Source organism: Acomys russatus, chromosome 6, assembly GCF_903995435.1.
Source record: "Acomys russatus chromosome 6, mAcoRus1.1, whole genome shotgun sequence".
NCBI lineage: Eukaryota > Metazoa > Chordata > Mammalia > Rodentia > Muridae > Acomys > Acomys russatus.
In genome coordinates this window covers 57,346,633-57,364,026 of record NC_067142.1, presented here as the reverse complement: position 1 = coordinate 57,364,026, position 17,394 = coordinate 57,346,633, and the positions used below count along the sequence as shown (strand labels likewise).

General features: G+C 39.5%; 1 protein-coding gene across 1 annotated transcript in view; it reads right to left on the bottom strand.

Annotated features, from left to right (window-relative positions):
• Positions 1-17,394, bottom strand: part of Rc3h1 (ring finger and CCCH-type domains 1) — a 69,716-nt gene that overhangs the window by 3,197 nt on the left and 49,125 nt on the right. Inside the window, exons 12-18 of the mRNA XM_051147673.1 lie at positions 13,245-13,612; positions 12,156-12,320; positions 7,596-7,748; positions 4,111-4,324; positions 2,503-2,593; positions 2,245-2,377; positions 973-1,143 (exon numbers count right to left, since the gene is read on the bottom strand). Coding sequence (XP_051003630.1) covers positions 973-1,143; positions 2,245-2,377; positions 2,503-2,593; positions 4,111-4,324; positions 7,596-7,748; positions 12,156-12,320; positions 13,245-13,612 — 1,295 coding nt within the window. The remainder of the gene's footprint in view (positions 1-972; positions 1,144-2,244; positions 2,378-2,502; positions 2,594-4,110; positions 4,325-7,595; positions 7,749-12,155; positions 12,321-13,244; positions 13,613-17,394) is intronic.

Sequence of the window (17,394 nt, the reverse complement as noted above, 5' to 3'; positions counted from 1 at the left end):
TAGACCAAATCCAGACAACAAAAACTAATGATTAATAATAATAATAATAATCCCTAGTTCGTTAAGAATTAACAACAGGCCAGGCATGGTGGCACACACCTTTAATCCCAGCAACTGGGAGGCAGAGGCAGGCGGATCTCTGTGTCAAGGCCAGCTTGGTCTACAAAGCAAGTCCAGGATAGCCAAGGCTACACAGAGAAACCCTGTCTCGAAAATACCATAAAAAAAAAAAAAAAAAAAAAAAAAAAAAAAATTAACAACAGGAACTGGAGCAATGGCTCTGAGGTTAAAAGCACTGCTGGTTAAAAGCATTGCTGCTCTTCCAAAGGTCCTGCGTTCAATTCCTAGCAACTACATGGTGGTTCATAACCATCTACAATGAGATCTGGTGCCTCTTTCAGCCTGCAAGCAGACAAGCAGGCAGAACACTGCATAAATAAATAAATAAATAAATAAATAAATAAATAAATAAATAAATAAGAATTGTGAACAACAACAGAAAATACCTAAAACAGGCAGATGACAGAGTACAGACAAACGCAGTACATGCTACCTTCTCACTACCTTTGAAAAATGCCTCAAGCAGGCATGAAAACATAGCACAGAAAACAGTGTACAGACTATACCTCTTTTATAAAAACTAGAAAACTATAAAAACTAGAATTTTATTGTGTAAATATATCTTAATATTACAAAGTCCAAAAGATTAAACATCCCACCTGCCTCCCTAATGAGTATGTTAAACAGGAACTTTAAAATTTCCAATTAATTGCCTTGTTTTTCCCCAAAGTCTATGGCAAAGGACAAACAAACAATAACTAAGAACAGTACAACCAGGTGACAATTCATCTTTACAAGAATTACCTTCAATATCAGTCACTCTTCAAGGTATCTGGAATGAACTCCAAATGATTCTAGAGCCACACAGAGGTCATTTCACCTCCCCTCCCCTTCCTCACCATCAACACTTACCATACTCAATTCCCGGGTTCTCTTCCCGATTTCCCTTTCCACCTGATGCAGTTCCAAGCTTAGCTGCTCACTTGACATCATTCCAGGCCATTTTGGAGGCAGTGGAGGGGGCTGTGGCTGGCCTGCCAGGGTGTTCACCTCCCTCTGTAACACTAGCCGGTTACTAACAGCCTAGTGCACAAAGCCAAGCACATACACAACTCATCACACCTCATGCCACACAGTGAACACTTTATTCCAAGTATTTTACCACTAAACTAGCCACAAGTTTGCAAAAAAAAAAAAAAAAAAAAAAAAAATCTATAAACATTCTCTTTTTTAGTAGCACCTGAATTTAAAAAAATTTTTGTTTGTTTTTTCAAGACAGGGTTTCTCTGTGTAGCCTTGGCTGTCCTAGACTCACTTTGTAGACCAGGCTGGCCTCGAACTCACAGCAATCCGCCTGCCTCTGTCTCCCAAGTGCTGGGATTAAAGGTGTGCATCGCCACGCCTGGCTTCGGAATAAAAATATTTTTATTTTTAAAAAATGTATTTTAAAGAATGTGTGTCAGTATGTGCATGTAAGTGTAGATGCCTAAGGATGCCAGAAGAGGGTGCTAGACCCCCAGGAGCAGAAATTACAGGCAGTTGTGAAACAGGAGCCAAACTTCTAACACAAAAAAAAATTTTCATATTTCAAAAAGAAACCAATTATAAATGTGTATCTTTCTTTCTTATTGTTATTTTCCCTGATGTGATTCTAAATATTCAATTTTCCTTTTCTATTAGTCAAGAACTAAATCTAGTTCTGAGTTCTCTGAAGAATAGCTATCTATACTAGCACTTAAGCAAAGTCTTTAAAATTCTGTGTTTACTGTAACCCAACATTTACTATTTAAGGAGGCTGTAGAGGTGGTTTGGTGGTTAAGATCACATACGGCTTTTATTGAGGACTAGGTTCTGTTTGCAGCACCCATGTCAGGAGGTCTGTCTGCAATTACCTGTAACTCCAGCTCCAGGCAGATCCAGTCATCCTCCAGCACCTGTATTCCCATGCACACACCACCCCACCAAATACACATAATGAAAAAAATTAAATGCAATTTTAAATCATTGGGAACCCTTCAAAACTGGAGCACAAAATAGCTGTCATGCTGAACACCTGTAATCTCAGTGTAAGTACTAAGGGTGGCCAACACAGGAGGACCATGAGTTTGGGGCTAAGGTCAGCTACACAGTGATAAGCCATATCAGAACTCCTAACACAAAAAGACAGTATCCTTAGGTCTGTACCTCTAGTCCACGTAACTGGGTCTGCTGGTTGATCTGATGGTTCAGTTGCTGCAATTCTAGCCGTAGCTGTTCTCTTTCAGCAGACAGAAGGGGTTTTCCATGACTGGCCACTTCTGCCATGGACAATTTCTCTCTTTGGTAACAGAGAAAGAAATCATGAGGCAAACTTTATGTAAAGATTTATTTTGCGAAGTCACTACTAACTAAAATGCTGAATGCTTTCACATATTTATAACAAGTAAAAGGAATGACTTGTACCTCTCAATGAAGTGTCCCTGAGGAGGTATGTTTGAATGAGGTGAGTATGGAGAATCTCCCCAGCCACCATGAGCTCCATACGGACTATAATCTGCAAGGGAACAGTTTATTGTAGCAACATGTAATTCACAAGTTTGATTCATCTAAGGCACTATAATCGAAAAAGCAAAGCACACTGGTTATGTACCTCTCTGTCTAGAAAGTCATCTGTCAAAATGACCATAAATGTTACTTCCCCACTGAACCTTCAGTTTTTATAGTTTCTTCTCAGTGTGTGCACACTGAGTGAATGTAGAGGTGAGGACTGATGTCAGGTTATCTTCCAAAAGCACCAGGATTATAGACACACGTCTGATTTTTATGTGGGTATTGGGGACCCTAATTCAGATTTTCTTTATCCAATCAGCCGTCTCCTCAGTCATTTAAAGACAAAAGCCATGGGATTTCCTCCCCTTCTTTTGAGACAGTCCAGAAAAGCCTCAAAATCACTATGCACCCAAGACTGAGCTCGAATACTCTGACCCCTTATCCCCACCTCCCCAGTGCTAGGACTACTGGCTTGTGCCCTAACACCTGGCTTATGTGGTTCTGTGTACTGAAGCTTGGGTTTCAATGTCTATTGGGTACACTCTTCCAAAGAGCTCCTCGCCCAGCCCCCAGAAAAATCTTTTGTTTTGTTTTGCTTTTTATTTTTCCATACAAGGTTTCTCTGTGTAGTCTTGGCTGCTTTGGACTCAATTTGCAGACCAGGATGGCCTAAAACTCACAGAGATCCACCTGCCTCTGCCTCTCTGCTCTCAGAGAATCTTAATATATAAACCCTTAATTTTAAGTTTATAACCCTTAAAATTCCCTACGGTGTAATTGCTTTTGTTTTTTTGCTTGTTTGTTTTCGAGACAGCGTTTCTCTGTATGACAGCCCTGCCTGTCCTGGAACTCGCTTTGTAGACCAGGATGGCCTCCAACTCACAGAGATCCACCTGCCTCTGCTTCTTGAGTGCCAGAATTAAGGTGTGTGTCACCACACTCAGCTTTGTAATTGTTATCTTAAAGAGAATGTTTAAAAATCATTGCATTTAAGATTTTTAAAAAAGATTTATTTATTATTACATATGTAGTGCTCTGCCTGCCTGTATACCAGTAGTCCAGAAGAGGGCATCAGATCATACTACAGATGGCTGTGAGCCACCATGTGGTTGCTGGGAGTTGAACTCAGGACCTCTGGAAGAGCAGTCAGTACTCTTAACCTTTGAGTCATCTCTCCAGCCCTGCATCTAAGATTATTTTTATTAAGAATTGATTTATTCAGATTACAACTCAATTGTTATTCCATCACTTGTATCCTCCTGTTCCTCCCTCTCTCTTGCTTTCACCCTGTTCCCCTCCCCTAGGTCTATGACTGAGGGGGACCTCCTCCCCCACTATATGGTCATAGGCTATCAAGTCTCATCTTCGCAGCCTGCTTATTCTTTCTTTGAGTGCACTAGGCCTCCCCACCAAGGGGAGGTGGTCAAATATGGAGCACCAGAGTTCATGTCACATTTAAGATTCTTAAAAGGACTGACATAATTAAACTGAGAGTCATGACTACTACTCTGGGATTCTTACCTGAAATGCTAATAGATTTTGGGGGTGCTCCCTGAGGTGCCATAGCCTGCATTGGGCCAGCACCCTGATACAGTGTTTTGGATGTTCGAGAGATGGCACCAAACCGAGATACTGTTGGTCGGTCTCCAAATGGGATGAGGTCATCATCACTAGTTTCCACTGCTCTTCTCTGAAGATCCAATCGCTGGTCTCTCATTCCTTTACTTTCTACATTCTGATAAAAAGCAAAAATGAGATGATAGCTAGCATAATTTTCACTAGCTCTGCAGAGACGTCAATAAGAGTATGTTGTTCTTATTAATAAGAATAAGTCTTTAGTTGTCATTGCTTTTAGATAACAGGTAAGAAATATATGACCAACTTTAAGTACAGATAGAAGATGATAGATCCATCTATTTCTAAATAATATGTATGAATGTTAACTTGTTAGGCAAACACTTTACCACTGAGCTATATGCCGAGCCCACATATCAGTGCTTGAAAGGCACTAAGTTAAGACGTCTTTCATGTACTTGACACTAGGAAGTTACCAATTTTTAAAAAAGATTTTATTTATTTATTGTATATGAGTGTTTTATTTGCATGTACATCTGCATACCACAAGTGGACACCAGATCTCATTGTAGATGGTTGTGAGCCACCATATGGTTGCTGGAAATTGAACTCAGGACCTCTAGCAGAACAGACAGTGCTCTTAACCGCTGAGCCATCTCTCCAGCGCCCAGAGGTTAGCAATTTTGTTACTGTTTACTGATTTAAGAAGTTCATTTTACTTTGCTAATGTTACTTCAGTGTGATAACCCTTTAGGAAGCACTCTACACTACATTACTATTCCATTTCACGTCATTCCAGGGAAAGACTTCCTGTGGTGTAGAAGCATACACTTTGTTCATCACTGCACACAGAAAGTTTTGTTTCTATTTAATTTCACCTTTTTTTGTTTGCTTCATGTATTAGTTTTTCGAGACAGGGCTTCTCTTTGTAGATCAGGCTGGCCTCACAGAGATCCACCTGCCTCTGCCACCCAGAGTGCTGGGATTACAGCTCTCTAGTTTCACCTTATTTGATGCTGGGGACTGAGCCCAGGACTTCACTGTGTCACACTTCCAATCCCTTTGCAGTTTATTTTATATTTATTTTTTTTTTTTCTCTCTCTCTGGCCTGTCATCTCCTTGAGATGGTATTATCTTAAACCACCTAGGTAAACATTATCTATGAAAACCTACACAAATCAGTAAGGAACCTTTTTGGAATCAACAGGGAAAATGATGTCAAGTGAAAGCTTTTGTGCCTTTTTTATTTTTATTTTTTTATTTTTTATTTTTTTGAGACAGGGTCTCAATGTTACCTTGGGTAGATTAGAACTCACTATGAAGACCAAGTTGGCCTTGAACTCAGAGATCCACCATCTCTGCCTCCCCAGTGCTGAGATTAAAGATGTACACCACATCTAGATTTGAACTATTAAAACCAGCAGCTTTTAGTAACAGCTGGCTCTGACGTTGTTGCCTTTCTGCTTCATTCTCTTAAGTGTTTGGAATTCTAGGCATGCATTATCTGGCCAGGAATTCATGTGTATGCACAAGGAGACTCTAGAAAGTATCCATTAACATTATACACGAGGAGCTTAAGAGGCAGCTCAGTGGTTAAGAGCACTGCTCTTGCAAAGGACTCATGTTTGAACCCCAGCACCCACATGGTAGCTGACAACCACCCCTAACTCTAGTTCCAGGGTATGTAATGTCCTCTGATGTCTGAGGACACCAGGCACACATGTGACACACTGACATGCATGTGAGTTAAACACTTATACACATAATATAAGTAAAAACAAACTTTAAAAAAAGAAGTTAAAAATTATACTAATAGTAAAGCATCAGGCAACATAGATCTGTAAGTGTAGCTACTAGCAAGACTAAGTCAAGAGTACCACCAGCCTGATTAACCTGTGCTACAGAGGGATTTCAAATCAGCCAAAAACTCAAGTGAGGTGCTGTCTCAAAAGGAAAAAGCAGTATCCGAGCACAGTGGCCCGAGCTCATGGTCCGAGCTACTCCATGGAGACAAGAGGGACAGTTCATGCACAGTCATCCTGAACAATACAAGAAAACCCAGTGGTTTTTCCTTTTTTGTGGTTGTATAAAACAAAAACAAAAAACATTGTACAGTGTATGTGTATATCCAAATAAGCATTAAACTCAGGGTAGAGGTTACTTTCTGATAGAGACGAGGTGAAGGAGAAAAATGAGACTGGGGGGTGGTTAACTACTTTTGTAAAGTTTTATTTCTACCAAATGGGAAGCAACTAATATGTAAAATACTGATACATAAATACTTAGAAACATCAAACTTTGGCTTAATAGCTACACAGTTATTATAGTCTCATTTTAAAAAAGCTCACTAAAATTTTTTGGATTTTTTTTTTTTAAACCAAATAAATTAACCAAGTTAGTTGTTTAAAGTTCAGACTTGTGGGCTGGAGAGATGGCTCAGAGGTTAAGAGCACTAACTGCTCTTCCAAAGGTCCTGAGTTCAATTCCCGCAACCACATGGTGGCAGCTCACAACCATCTATAATGAGGTCTCTTCTGACCCACAGGTGTATGTGCACGCAGAACATTGTATACATAATAAATAAATCTTTAAAACAAAAGAAAAATAAAGTTCAGGCTTGTAAGAAGAGTTTTAATTTATTTTATAAAGAAATACATAATCTTTTAAAAATTGTTATTTTGGTTTTTTGGTGCAGGCTCTCTCTATATAGTCCTAGCTGGCCTGGAGCTCACAGAGATCCACCTGCCTCTGGCTCCCAGGTACTGGGATTAAAGTCTCACAGTACCACCATTGGGCAAATTATCTTAATTATGTGTCTTTGTACATCTGTGTGGGTATGTGCACTGAGTGCAGGTGCCCAGGAAAGATAGAGGAGGGCACTGGATCATCTGGAGCCAGAGTTGCAGGTGTTATGAACTACCCAACATGGGAGCTAGGCACAAAGCTCAAGTCCTCTACAACAGCAATATGCTCTCTCTTTTTTGTAAGATTTATTTATTATTATGAATACAGTGCTCTGCCTGCATGCACACTGGCAGGCCAGAAGAGGGCATCAGATCACATTATAGATGGTTGTGAGCCACCATGTGGTTGCTGGGAATTGAACTCAGGGCCTCTGGAAGAGCAGGCACTTCACCACTGAGCCATCTCTCCAGCCCTGCAATATGCTCTCTTAACCACTAAGCTATCTCTCCAGCCCTGAAATGTAGGATCTTGATTAAATACTTAAAAGTTATTTAACTTGGGTTCTGAACAATTGTTGGGAAACTGCTACCTGAAATGATATACAATATACTCTTCTTTGTCAAAATAATAAAATACTTTATACTTAAATGAAACAAAAGCAAAGCTCAAATAGTTGTCTCTAAAATTGAAGATGAGAATTTCTGTATCTAGATTTATATTAATTATGGCTTAGCCATTACACATACCATCATTTCCACACTCCCTGCTGCCACAACATCTTTGGGTTTTGCATCTTTGGTTCCAATGTAGGAGCCGATGGTATCACATGACCAAGGAGAATATTGGCTATAATCATTTGCTTTGTATTTTCCAGCTACCTTCAGTTCTTCATCCAAAAACTATAGGAGGGGCAGGGGAGATAGAAAATAGAAAATGGGTCTATGAGTTAACAAAACAGAAAAAGCAGGGAACTTTTTTTTTTTTTTTTTCTGAGACAGGATTTCTCTGTGTAGCCCTGGCTGTCCTGGAACTCACTCTGTAGACCAGGCTGGCTTCAAACTCACAGAGATCCACCTGTCTTTGCCTCCCAAGTGCTGGGATTAAAGGCATGCACCACTACCATCTAGCTAGGAAATTTAGAACATCAAATTAAAGCAATATAGTAGTAGTTATTTGATTATTACGTGTCAGAATAGATTTTTATAGACTGAAAGATGTGAAGATTATTTTAGCCTTCATATTTTTACTGGCAGCTAAAATATAAAGGAAGTAGTAGTTCAACAGCCTTCAGCAAGTCAAGCTAGGATCTTAGGAGGCTTGTTCACCATTTCTTCCACCATCTTAGATGAAGTCAACATTTAAGTAAATGTGGACCATACCATACATTTGCTAGATCCCTCCAATGTGACCCCTCAGATAAAGGAGAACATTCTTAGCAAGTCAGATGCTCTGGGAGGTGGTGGAGGAGATGCAACAACACATTGTGGATGCTTCTTCAACGGCAGAGTTTCTTGTCTTGAATACATTCTGTTCCCCAAGTTGATTCAATTAAGTAAAAAAGTAAGATGTCTCTTTTTATCTTCTTGACTAAAATTCATTGTTATCCAGTAACAATATCCATTCTAAGGCCAATATATTTTTTGTTAAATTTCAACATTTACACTTTTATAATGCTTAACATTTTAAAAGTCCTTTCTCATGTAGAATAGCTAACTTTAAAAACATGTTACCACCCCAAAAGTAAGCTCTTTCCACTTGCATGTTATATATCATGCAGCTATTTAAAAAAGTAAGCTTACATCAATATAAACATCCAGGTTAAGCTAAAAGAAAAGAAAAACCCCTACAAACAAACAACATGTGTTCATACACATAAAAAAGTTGAACTATATAACAAAACTGTCAGTGTGTCAGTGATTGTAGGAAATGGGAGTTTGAAGGAAGTATTCTTTCTTTGTTGTTGTTGTTGTTGGAAGTATTTTATCTCATGCATTCCTGTAATATGAGCATAGGATGCCAACATATAGACTGCTGATAACTAGAATGTTAGCTTAGATACACAACCGGCAGGTATGGTGGTACACACCGTTAATCCCATTACTCTGAGAGATAGAGGTACTATGCATTTTTACTTATATTACCTTCACACATTAAACAAGCTACTACTTATTGTATACAACCTTTATTGTATGTTTGAAATGGGGGTCTTGCTATATGTAGCTCAAGGTGTCCTTGAACTCATGGTGATCCTCCTACAAATACTTCCGGAATGGGGAGATTACAGGCTCACACCACCATACCCAGCTTTCTCTTTCCAGCTTACATTGTTTATTATGCATAGTTTGTCAGTTGGCAATGTTGCTTAGATTCATAATTCTATATATAAAAATGTAAAACTTTTTTGGGGGGCTTTTTAAGACAGGGTTTCTCTGTGTAGCCCTGGCTGTCCTGGAATTCACTCTGTAGACCAGGCTAACCTTGACTTCACAGAAACCTGCCTGCCTCTGCCTCTGCCTCCCAAGTGCTGGAAGTACAGGTGTATACCACCTCATGCAGCTGTAAAACATATTCTTAACACATATTATTTGACTTGGGGAAAAAAAAACCCTATACCCCATTTAGATTCATTATGTATAACAAACAATAAAGTATGAGACAAGGTTTCATGAATCCCAGGCTAACCTCTAACTTGTTATGTAGCCAACGATGACCCAGAACTTTTGATCCTCCTGCCTTGTTGCCCAATCTACAAGGTGTTATGGATTAAACCTAGAAATCTGTGCATGCTAGGCAAATACTCTACCAGCTGAGCTACATTTTCAGCTCAAGTTCACTAGTTAAAAGACAAATAAAACTGGTAAATTTCTAGCAAAACTAACCAGTGAAAAATATTAGTATCAAAAATGTAAAAACAAGGAAAACACATTCATGATAGCTATAAGCAATATGTTGCTGGGCTTACTAACTCACACCTGTAATCTCAGCACTTGGGAGGCTGAGGCAGGAGATCCTGAATTTGAGGCCAGCTTGAGTGAACCCTGGCTACAGTGTGAGATTCTGTTAAAAAAACAAAACAAAACAAAAAACAAAAACCTAAGCTATAAGTACTATTTTATAGAAACATAAATATAATGCTCAAAATTATGGCTGGTACATAAACCAACAATGACCCTTGAGTTTTACTTTCTATCCATATTTGCACATCTTTTCTATTTTTTTTTTTTAACTACACAGACTTTTACTTGCTGTTTTTCTGGTTGAGATGGAGGTTTCTCTATGTAGCCCTTCTTGTTCTGAAACTTACTCTGTAGACCACGCTGACCTCTGTCTCCCCAGTGCTAAGATTACAGGTTCAAGGCCAGCCTGATCTACAGAGAAAGTTCCAGGATGGCCAGGGATACACAGAGAAACTCTGACTAAAGCAAAACCAAAACAAACAGAAAAAGTAGAAAAACAGGTGTTGTACACAGAAAGACGATCAAGGTATGAAATCTCAATACTTGGGAAGCTACAGCAGGACTGCCATGTCTTTTGAGTTCAGCCTATACTGGCCTAACTCAAAAAAAAAAAAAAAAAAAAAAAGCCCCATCTCCAAAACTAAGCCAGTCAGCAAGCAAACAAGGAAAAACTTGGTAAAATTTAACTTTAATACATTTTATTTAGGGGCTGGAGAGATGGCTCAGTAGTTGAGAGCACTGACTGTTCTTCTAGATGACCTGGGTTCAATCCCCAGCACCCACATGGCAGCTCACAACTGTAACTCCAAGATCTGACACCCTCACACAGACAAACATACAGACAAAACACCAATGCACATAAAATAAATTATTAAAAAATTAATTTCATTTAATATATTATAACCAAGTTATTAAAAACATCAACAAAGGCAAGGTTTGGTATCCCATATTGTTAATCTAAGCACTCAGGAGACAAAGGCAGGTGGATTTCTGTAAGTTCTAGGCCAATCTGGGCTATGTAAATGAGTTTCAGGCCAGCCTGAGGCTCTATGCCGAGTCCCTATCTTAAAAAGCAAATCAAAGCAAAAATTTTAATATAAGATTTCAGTTTTTGGTACTGAATCCTTAGATTCAGTGTATATTTTATGTTTACAGCACATCACATCTGAATTTGAACTAGCCACATTTAATGTACTCAACAACTCCCTGTGGCTAGTCGCTACCATATTGACCAGCATGGATCCATGTAGAGTCAATGAATCCTAATAAAACCGAGGCAGATATTTTTATGAAAATTAACATACTGATTCTTTTGTGAGTTTCTGTTGCGTTTTGCTTTAAAAGTACTGGGAACTGAATCCCAGGCCTCACACATGCTGGCCAAGTGACATCAGTATTGAACTAAACTCCCAGCTCCCAACATAACTATTTACTTTTGAATTCAATACTGAAATCCTACACCAGTGAGTCAAGACGTGGGTGAAACCATATCAGTAGAATGAGAGGTCATCTATATGGCTCAAGGGACACATGTGTTGTATAAATCTGACGACCTAAGTTTGGATCCTTGGAACCAAAGAAGAAAGAACAACAAGCTGTCTTCTCATCTCCCACATGGACCTCCCCCAACACACACAAAATGACTAAATTATTAAAGGAAGTTCTGGTGTAAAGACAGAAACAGATCAATCAAACAAAAGAGTAAAGAATCATAGTTGGTTATCTATCAGTTTTTCTTTTTTCTTTCTTTCTGTTTTTTAATCTATCAGTTTTTTAAGACCCAGTCTTCATCTAGTGGAGGCTGGCCTCCACCATATAATCCTTCTGCTTCAGTGTCCTACTGTGCTGGAATTACAGGTCATCATATCCACTCTAATTAACTAATTATGACAAAACTGACTGTAGGAACACTGAAAAAAGGATGATCAAATCAGTATATGGTATAATGCTAATGAGCTATCCCTAGAGGAAAAATGGACCCTGATTCTAATAGTTCACATAATTCAATTCTAAATGGGTTACGGATCTAAATGTATAACAATGAATCTGAAAGAAAACCAGAAAATAGCCTCAGAATTTTAAAACTTGATGAACATCATAATTTGACACTTCATTTTCAAAACAGGGTTTCTCTGTGTGGCCCTAGCTGTCCTGGAACTCGCTCTGAAGATCAGGCTGGCCTCAAACTCAGGAGACCCATCTGCCTCTGCCTCCTAGGATTAAAGGCATATACCACCACCACCTGGCTCTCATAACTTCTTTTTTTTTTTTTTCTCATAATTTCTTAAACAGGCTACAAAAAACTATAATGGTAAAACTAATAATCAGGATTAAAAATGTCATGCTTACTTCCTCTTGATGGAATGCAGGAGGCAATGTTGGTGAAGGTGCAAAAGGAGGTGGAGAGATAACCTTTCTTTCTTCTAGCTGGGCCATTATTTCCTTCCGTCTGCGATGTAGCTCATCCAGACTCGGGTGGGGTTGGGGAGGAGGAAGCCGACTATAAGGAGGCTCCTGGAAGTTGAAAGGTTATTAAAAATTGGCAAAGAGTTCCAGAACATAACAATTAAATATATATATTTAATTCAGAATACATACCCATTTTAAAAATATAGAAATATCAACAATAGAGAGAATAAAGAAACAAGAAAGCCAACCCAAACTCTCTCAAGATCTTCCAAACTTCCTAGCTGATATAGGCTTTAGTACACAAACTAAGAATGTTCAGATTTGGTTTTTTTTTTCTTTTTTTAAAAATAGTAACTTCAAATTTTAGGACCATGAAGATGGCTCAACAGGTATAAGCACTGACTTGGACTACAAGCCTAATACCCAAAGCCAATTTCAGGAAACCACAGGGCACACATGTAATCCCAGGATGCTTATGGAAATATGGGAGGAAAAGACAGAAGAATCAGCTGCAAGTTTGCAGACAAGCTAACCTGGAGTATGCTGAGCAGCAACTAAGAACCCCCCACCCCCACCCCCACGCCCACCCCCACGCCAAGGTGGAAAGTAAGAGCTTACTCTCAAGAGTTATTCTCTGACCCAAGTATGTTGTGGTACACATGCACCTGTTCTCTCTCTCACCAACTATATACACACATACAAAAAATAAGTTTTTAAAAATTACTTAAGGTACTGGAGAGATGGACCAACAGTTGAGGGCACTGACTGCTCTTCCAGAGGAACCGGGTTCAAATCCCAGCACCCATATGACAGCTCACAACTGTCGGTAACTCCAAGATCTGACACTTTTACACAGACATGCATGCAGTCAAAACACCAATGTACATAAAATGAAAATAAAATTATTAAAAATTTGTTTAAGAAAAAAGATGTTTTCATATAAAAAAGTAAAAAGGTTATTATCATAGCAAAATAAGAATCTTCATAAATATAAATTAACTCTATGTAATAAGAAAAAATATAGCATACCCTGGGATATGAAGGTCTGATCTGAGCTGGATGAGGAGCCATTGGATAGTAACCCTCTACCTGTTGGTATCGTTCTCTGGACTCGGGTACATATGATGGCACTGCTGCAGATGGAATCTCAATGGGTATAGGGCTTTCCCGGAAAATCTCCTCTCTTGTATAAGATTGAGCAGGGTACACACGGCGGCCATCATAGTGAGGTGGGTACATAGGTGGGTACTGTTGTGGCTGTGTGCCATACTGAGAGTTTATGACACGATCTTGGAGGTAGGGTGGATAATGATCCAAGTATGGAGGACCAGGTTCAGGAGCAGATGGTGGAGGTCGGACAAAGCGGGACACACATGGTGGTGGAGTATAGTACATACCTGTACAATACAAAAGAGTAACCCAAAACAATGATGAGTACATCTGTTTTTCTATATAAGTTTTTGTTTTCCTTTGAAAACACTGAAACATAGCTAGGAATTGGTGGCTCTTGCCTTTAATCCCAGCACTCAGGAGGCAGAGACAGGCGGATATCTGAGTTTAAGGCCAGCCTGGTCTACAGAGCTAGTTCCAAAAGAGCCAGGCCAAACAAAGAAACCCTGTCTTGAAAAACCTAAAACCAAACCAAACCAAAACATTAAAGCATTTAAGTATTAATAATCTATTTTTTGTTTTGTTTTTCGAGGTCCTGGACTCGCTTTGTAAGCCAAGCTGTCCTCAAACTTAAAAGAAATCCACCTTGTCTCTGCCTCTGCCTCCTCAGGTACTGGGATTAATGGTGTGCACCAACACATCTGGCTCCTAATTTCCTGATAAACTTTTGCACTACTTGTGTGAAACGTTATGTCAGCGAGCAGATACTATCCTTAGTGCCTGGAGCACAGGCTAGCAGTACAGTGTTTGCCCGGAATTGGAAAGGCCCTGAAATTCAATCCCAGGGAAACTACCTCTTCTTCCAAATAAATGATTATTGAAAATAAATGGAAAAGATCAATGTACATATAGAGTAAAATAGTCAATTGACCCTTCCTTCTGGCTTGTTCTAATGTAATACACAGCATCCTGGAAGTTCAGGTGCTACTTAGTTTTTCCTCTGTAAATTTTCATATCTAAGACTGCATACATACTGGACAAATACTCTATTACTGGACTAGATTTTTAGCCCCCTTTTAAATAGTTCATTTTGAGACAGGGTCTTCTGAAGACTATCCTTGAACTCACTTGGTAGCCCAGGCATGCCTAGAACTTGAGATCTTCCTGCCTCAGGCTCCTCAGTAGCTCGAATTATAGGGCTGCTCTACCAGGCCCTGCTATTATAGTTTCAACTTTGTAACTATTATGTGCTAGAAAATGTGATATACCAAAGGTCTACTTTTCATAGCAATTATGATAGCATGCACAAGACCTGCACAAGCTTAGAAAAAAATTCCCAGCATAGAGTGGGGAAAGGGACATGCAATCTTACCACTAGCTGAGGAACTATTAGCATGTGATAACTGCTGGGAGAGGGAAGATCAGCCTTCTTTACTGAAGTGACCCCCTAGTAGGCTCAACAACCAGAGCAGGTCCCACTCCCAAAATAAGCTCGGCAATATAAACTGTACTTGAAAGGAAAAGAAATTACAACAACAACAACAAAGAGTCAACCTCTGCCAGGCATGGTGGTGGCGCACGCCTTTACTCCCAGCACTTGGGAGGCAGCGGCAGGTGTATCGCTGTGAGTTCGAGGCCAGCCTGGTCTACAAAACGAGTAGACAGCCAGGGCTACACAGAAACACCCTGTCTTGGGGGGGGGGGGGGAGTCAACCTCAAAATACACAGTACAAAGGCACAAAGGGGATGGAGGGTGGTAAAGGGAGGAACTGATAGAAATGGGTTCAACTACATTGCATGGAACACTGAATAATTAAAAACAAAAACAAAAACAAACCCAGGTATGGTGGTGCATGCCTGTAATCCCAGCCCTCAGGGATACAGAGGCAAGCAGAACTCTGTGAGTTCAAGGCCAGCCTGGTCTACACAGAAAAATCCTGTCTCAAACCCCTTCCTCCCAAAAGCCCATTTTGCTGTATACATCTAGTGGCTTCTCTGACTTTAAAGTTCTTGAGACAATAACTATGACAGTAGATGTTCCTGGAACCACCAGTTAAAAGTTTTCTCAGGCTGGAGTGGTTAAGAGCACTGGTTGTTCATCCAAAGGTCCCAAGTTCAATGCCCAGCAACCACATGGTGGCTCACAACTATCTGTAATAAGATCTGGCCTGCTGGCATACATGCAGGCAGGATATTGTATAAGTAATAAATAAATAAATCTTAAAAAAAGAAAGTTTTCTCTGCTTTCTACACCTAGCCATGCAGGGCTTTTCTAGGATTCATTTTCTAAAGACCTAGTTTAAGCCTACTTCTCTAGTACTTCTAAAAAATATGGAAGGAAACCATTCTTCCATCAAACTATTTTATGCTTAATATAGGTACAAAAATTTTCTTCTGCTTTCGGCAATTGAACCCTTCCTGATAGAATATAAAGCCTGAACAAAAAGTGATATTTTTGGGGAAATGAAAATCACGTCAGATTCTTTTATAACCTGTATCAGTCACGTTATATCAATCAAAATCTATTCTTACGCTGAGTGCCTGCAATTCAAGCATTCAGAAGGGGAAGGCCGAAGGATCATTTTGATTCAAGGCCAGTCTGGGCTACAGTGAGTTCAAGGCAAGCCTAGTATACATACTGCAAGCAACTCTGTCTCAGAAAACCAACTAACCAACCAATAAGTAAGCAATAACAAAACAATAAAGATTAACTACTTTTAAGCCAGGTGTGGTGGCACACGCCTTTAATCTCAGCACTTGGGAGGCAGAGGCAGGTGGGTCACTGTGAGTTCGAGGCTAGCCTAGACTACAAAGTGAGTCCAGGACAGCCAGGGATACACAGAGAAACCCTGTCTTGAAGAAAGAAAAAAAAAAACAAAAACTACTCTTGAATGTAGAGATGACATATATAACTTAAAGGTAAAAGCCTAAAAGAAAAGGAGGAAATAAAAGATACTTTAATCTATTACCACTAAAAACAAACAAACAAACAAACAAACAAACAAAAAATAGCCTCTGTCTCCGAGATCCAACACTTTAGCTTGAAATATCAGCATTCCCTTTCATCTTCTGTTTTGTTGAGAGAGACGGAGGGAAGGAGCGAGGGAGGCTATTATTCACTTTTGTTTTGTTTCTTGAGACAGGGTTTCTCTGTGTAGCCTTGGCTATCCTGGACTCCCTTTGTAGACCAGGCTGGCCTTGAACTCACAGAGAGCCACCTGCCTCTGCCTCCCCAAGTGCTGGGATTAAAGGCGTGCCCCATCATGCCTTCCAACTATTCTTTACTATTAAGCTAACTCTATACCACAGAACCTCTAGAACAGTGTTTCTCAACCTTCCTAATGCTGCGACCCTTTAGTACAGGTTCTTCAAGTTGTGGTGACCCCAACCATAAATTATTTTTGTTGCTATTTCATAACTGTAACTTTGCTAATGTTATGAATTGTAATATAGACATTTTTGGACACAGGTGTGCCAAAGGGCTCACAACCCACAGGTTCAGAACCACACTGCTCTAAAGATGTGTATATAGACATATTACAAAGCAAATGTTAAAAATTGAAAGGAAGGAAATCATACTGTGAATTTAGTTAGCATCCACTACATATTTTTTCATTCTTGGTCAGCTTTTCTCAGTATACTTGCTCAGTAAGTGAATCTCTTCTATAAAATTTATAAATTTTATTCTTTTTACCCATATGATAAAGTTGAGTAACTTAAATATATGAATATATTTATTATCCAACTTCATTAAGCAGGCAAACAAGTTTAGTTGATCATAAAAATCTCCGTTTTCCAATTATTAAAAGATACACTTTTGCCAGGTGTGGTGGCCCACACCTTTAATCCCTGGCAGAGGCAGAGAGGCAGAGGCAGGTGGATTGCTATGAATTTGAAGCCAGCCTGGTCTACAAAGCAAGTCTAGGACAGCAAAGGCTAAACAGAGAAACCCCTGTCTCGAACCAAAAAAAAAAAAAAAAAAAAAAAGACATACTTCTGCTAGGAAGTGGTGGTGCAAGCCTTTAATCCCAGCACTTCAGAGGCAGAGGCAGGCGATTTCTGTTAGTTC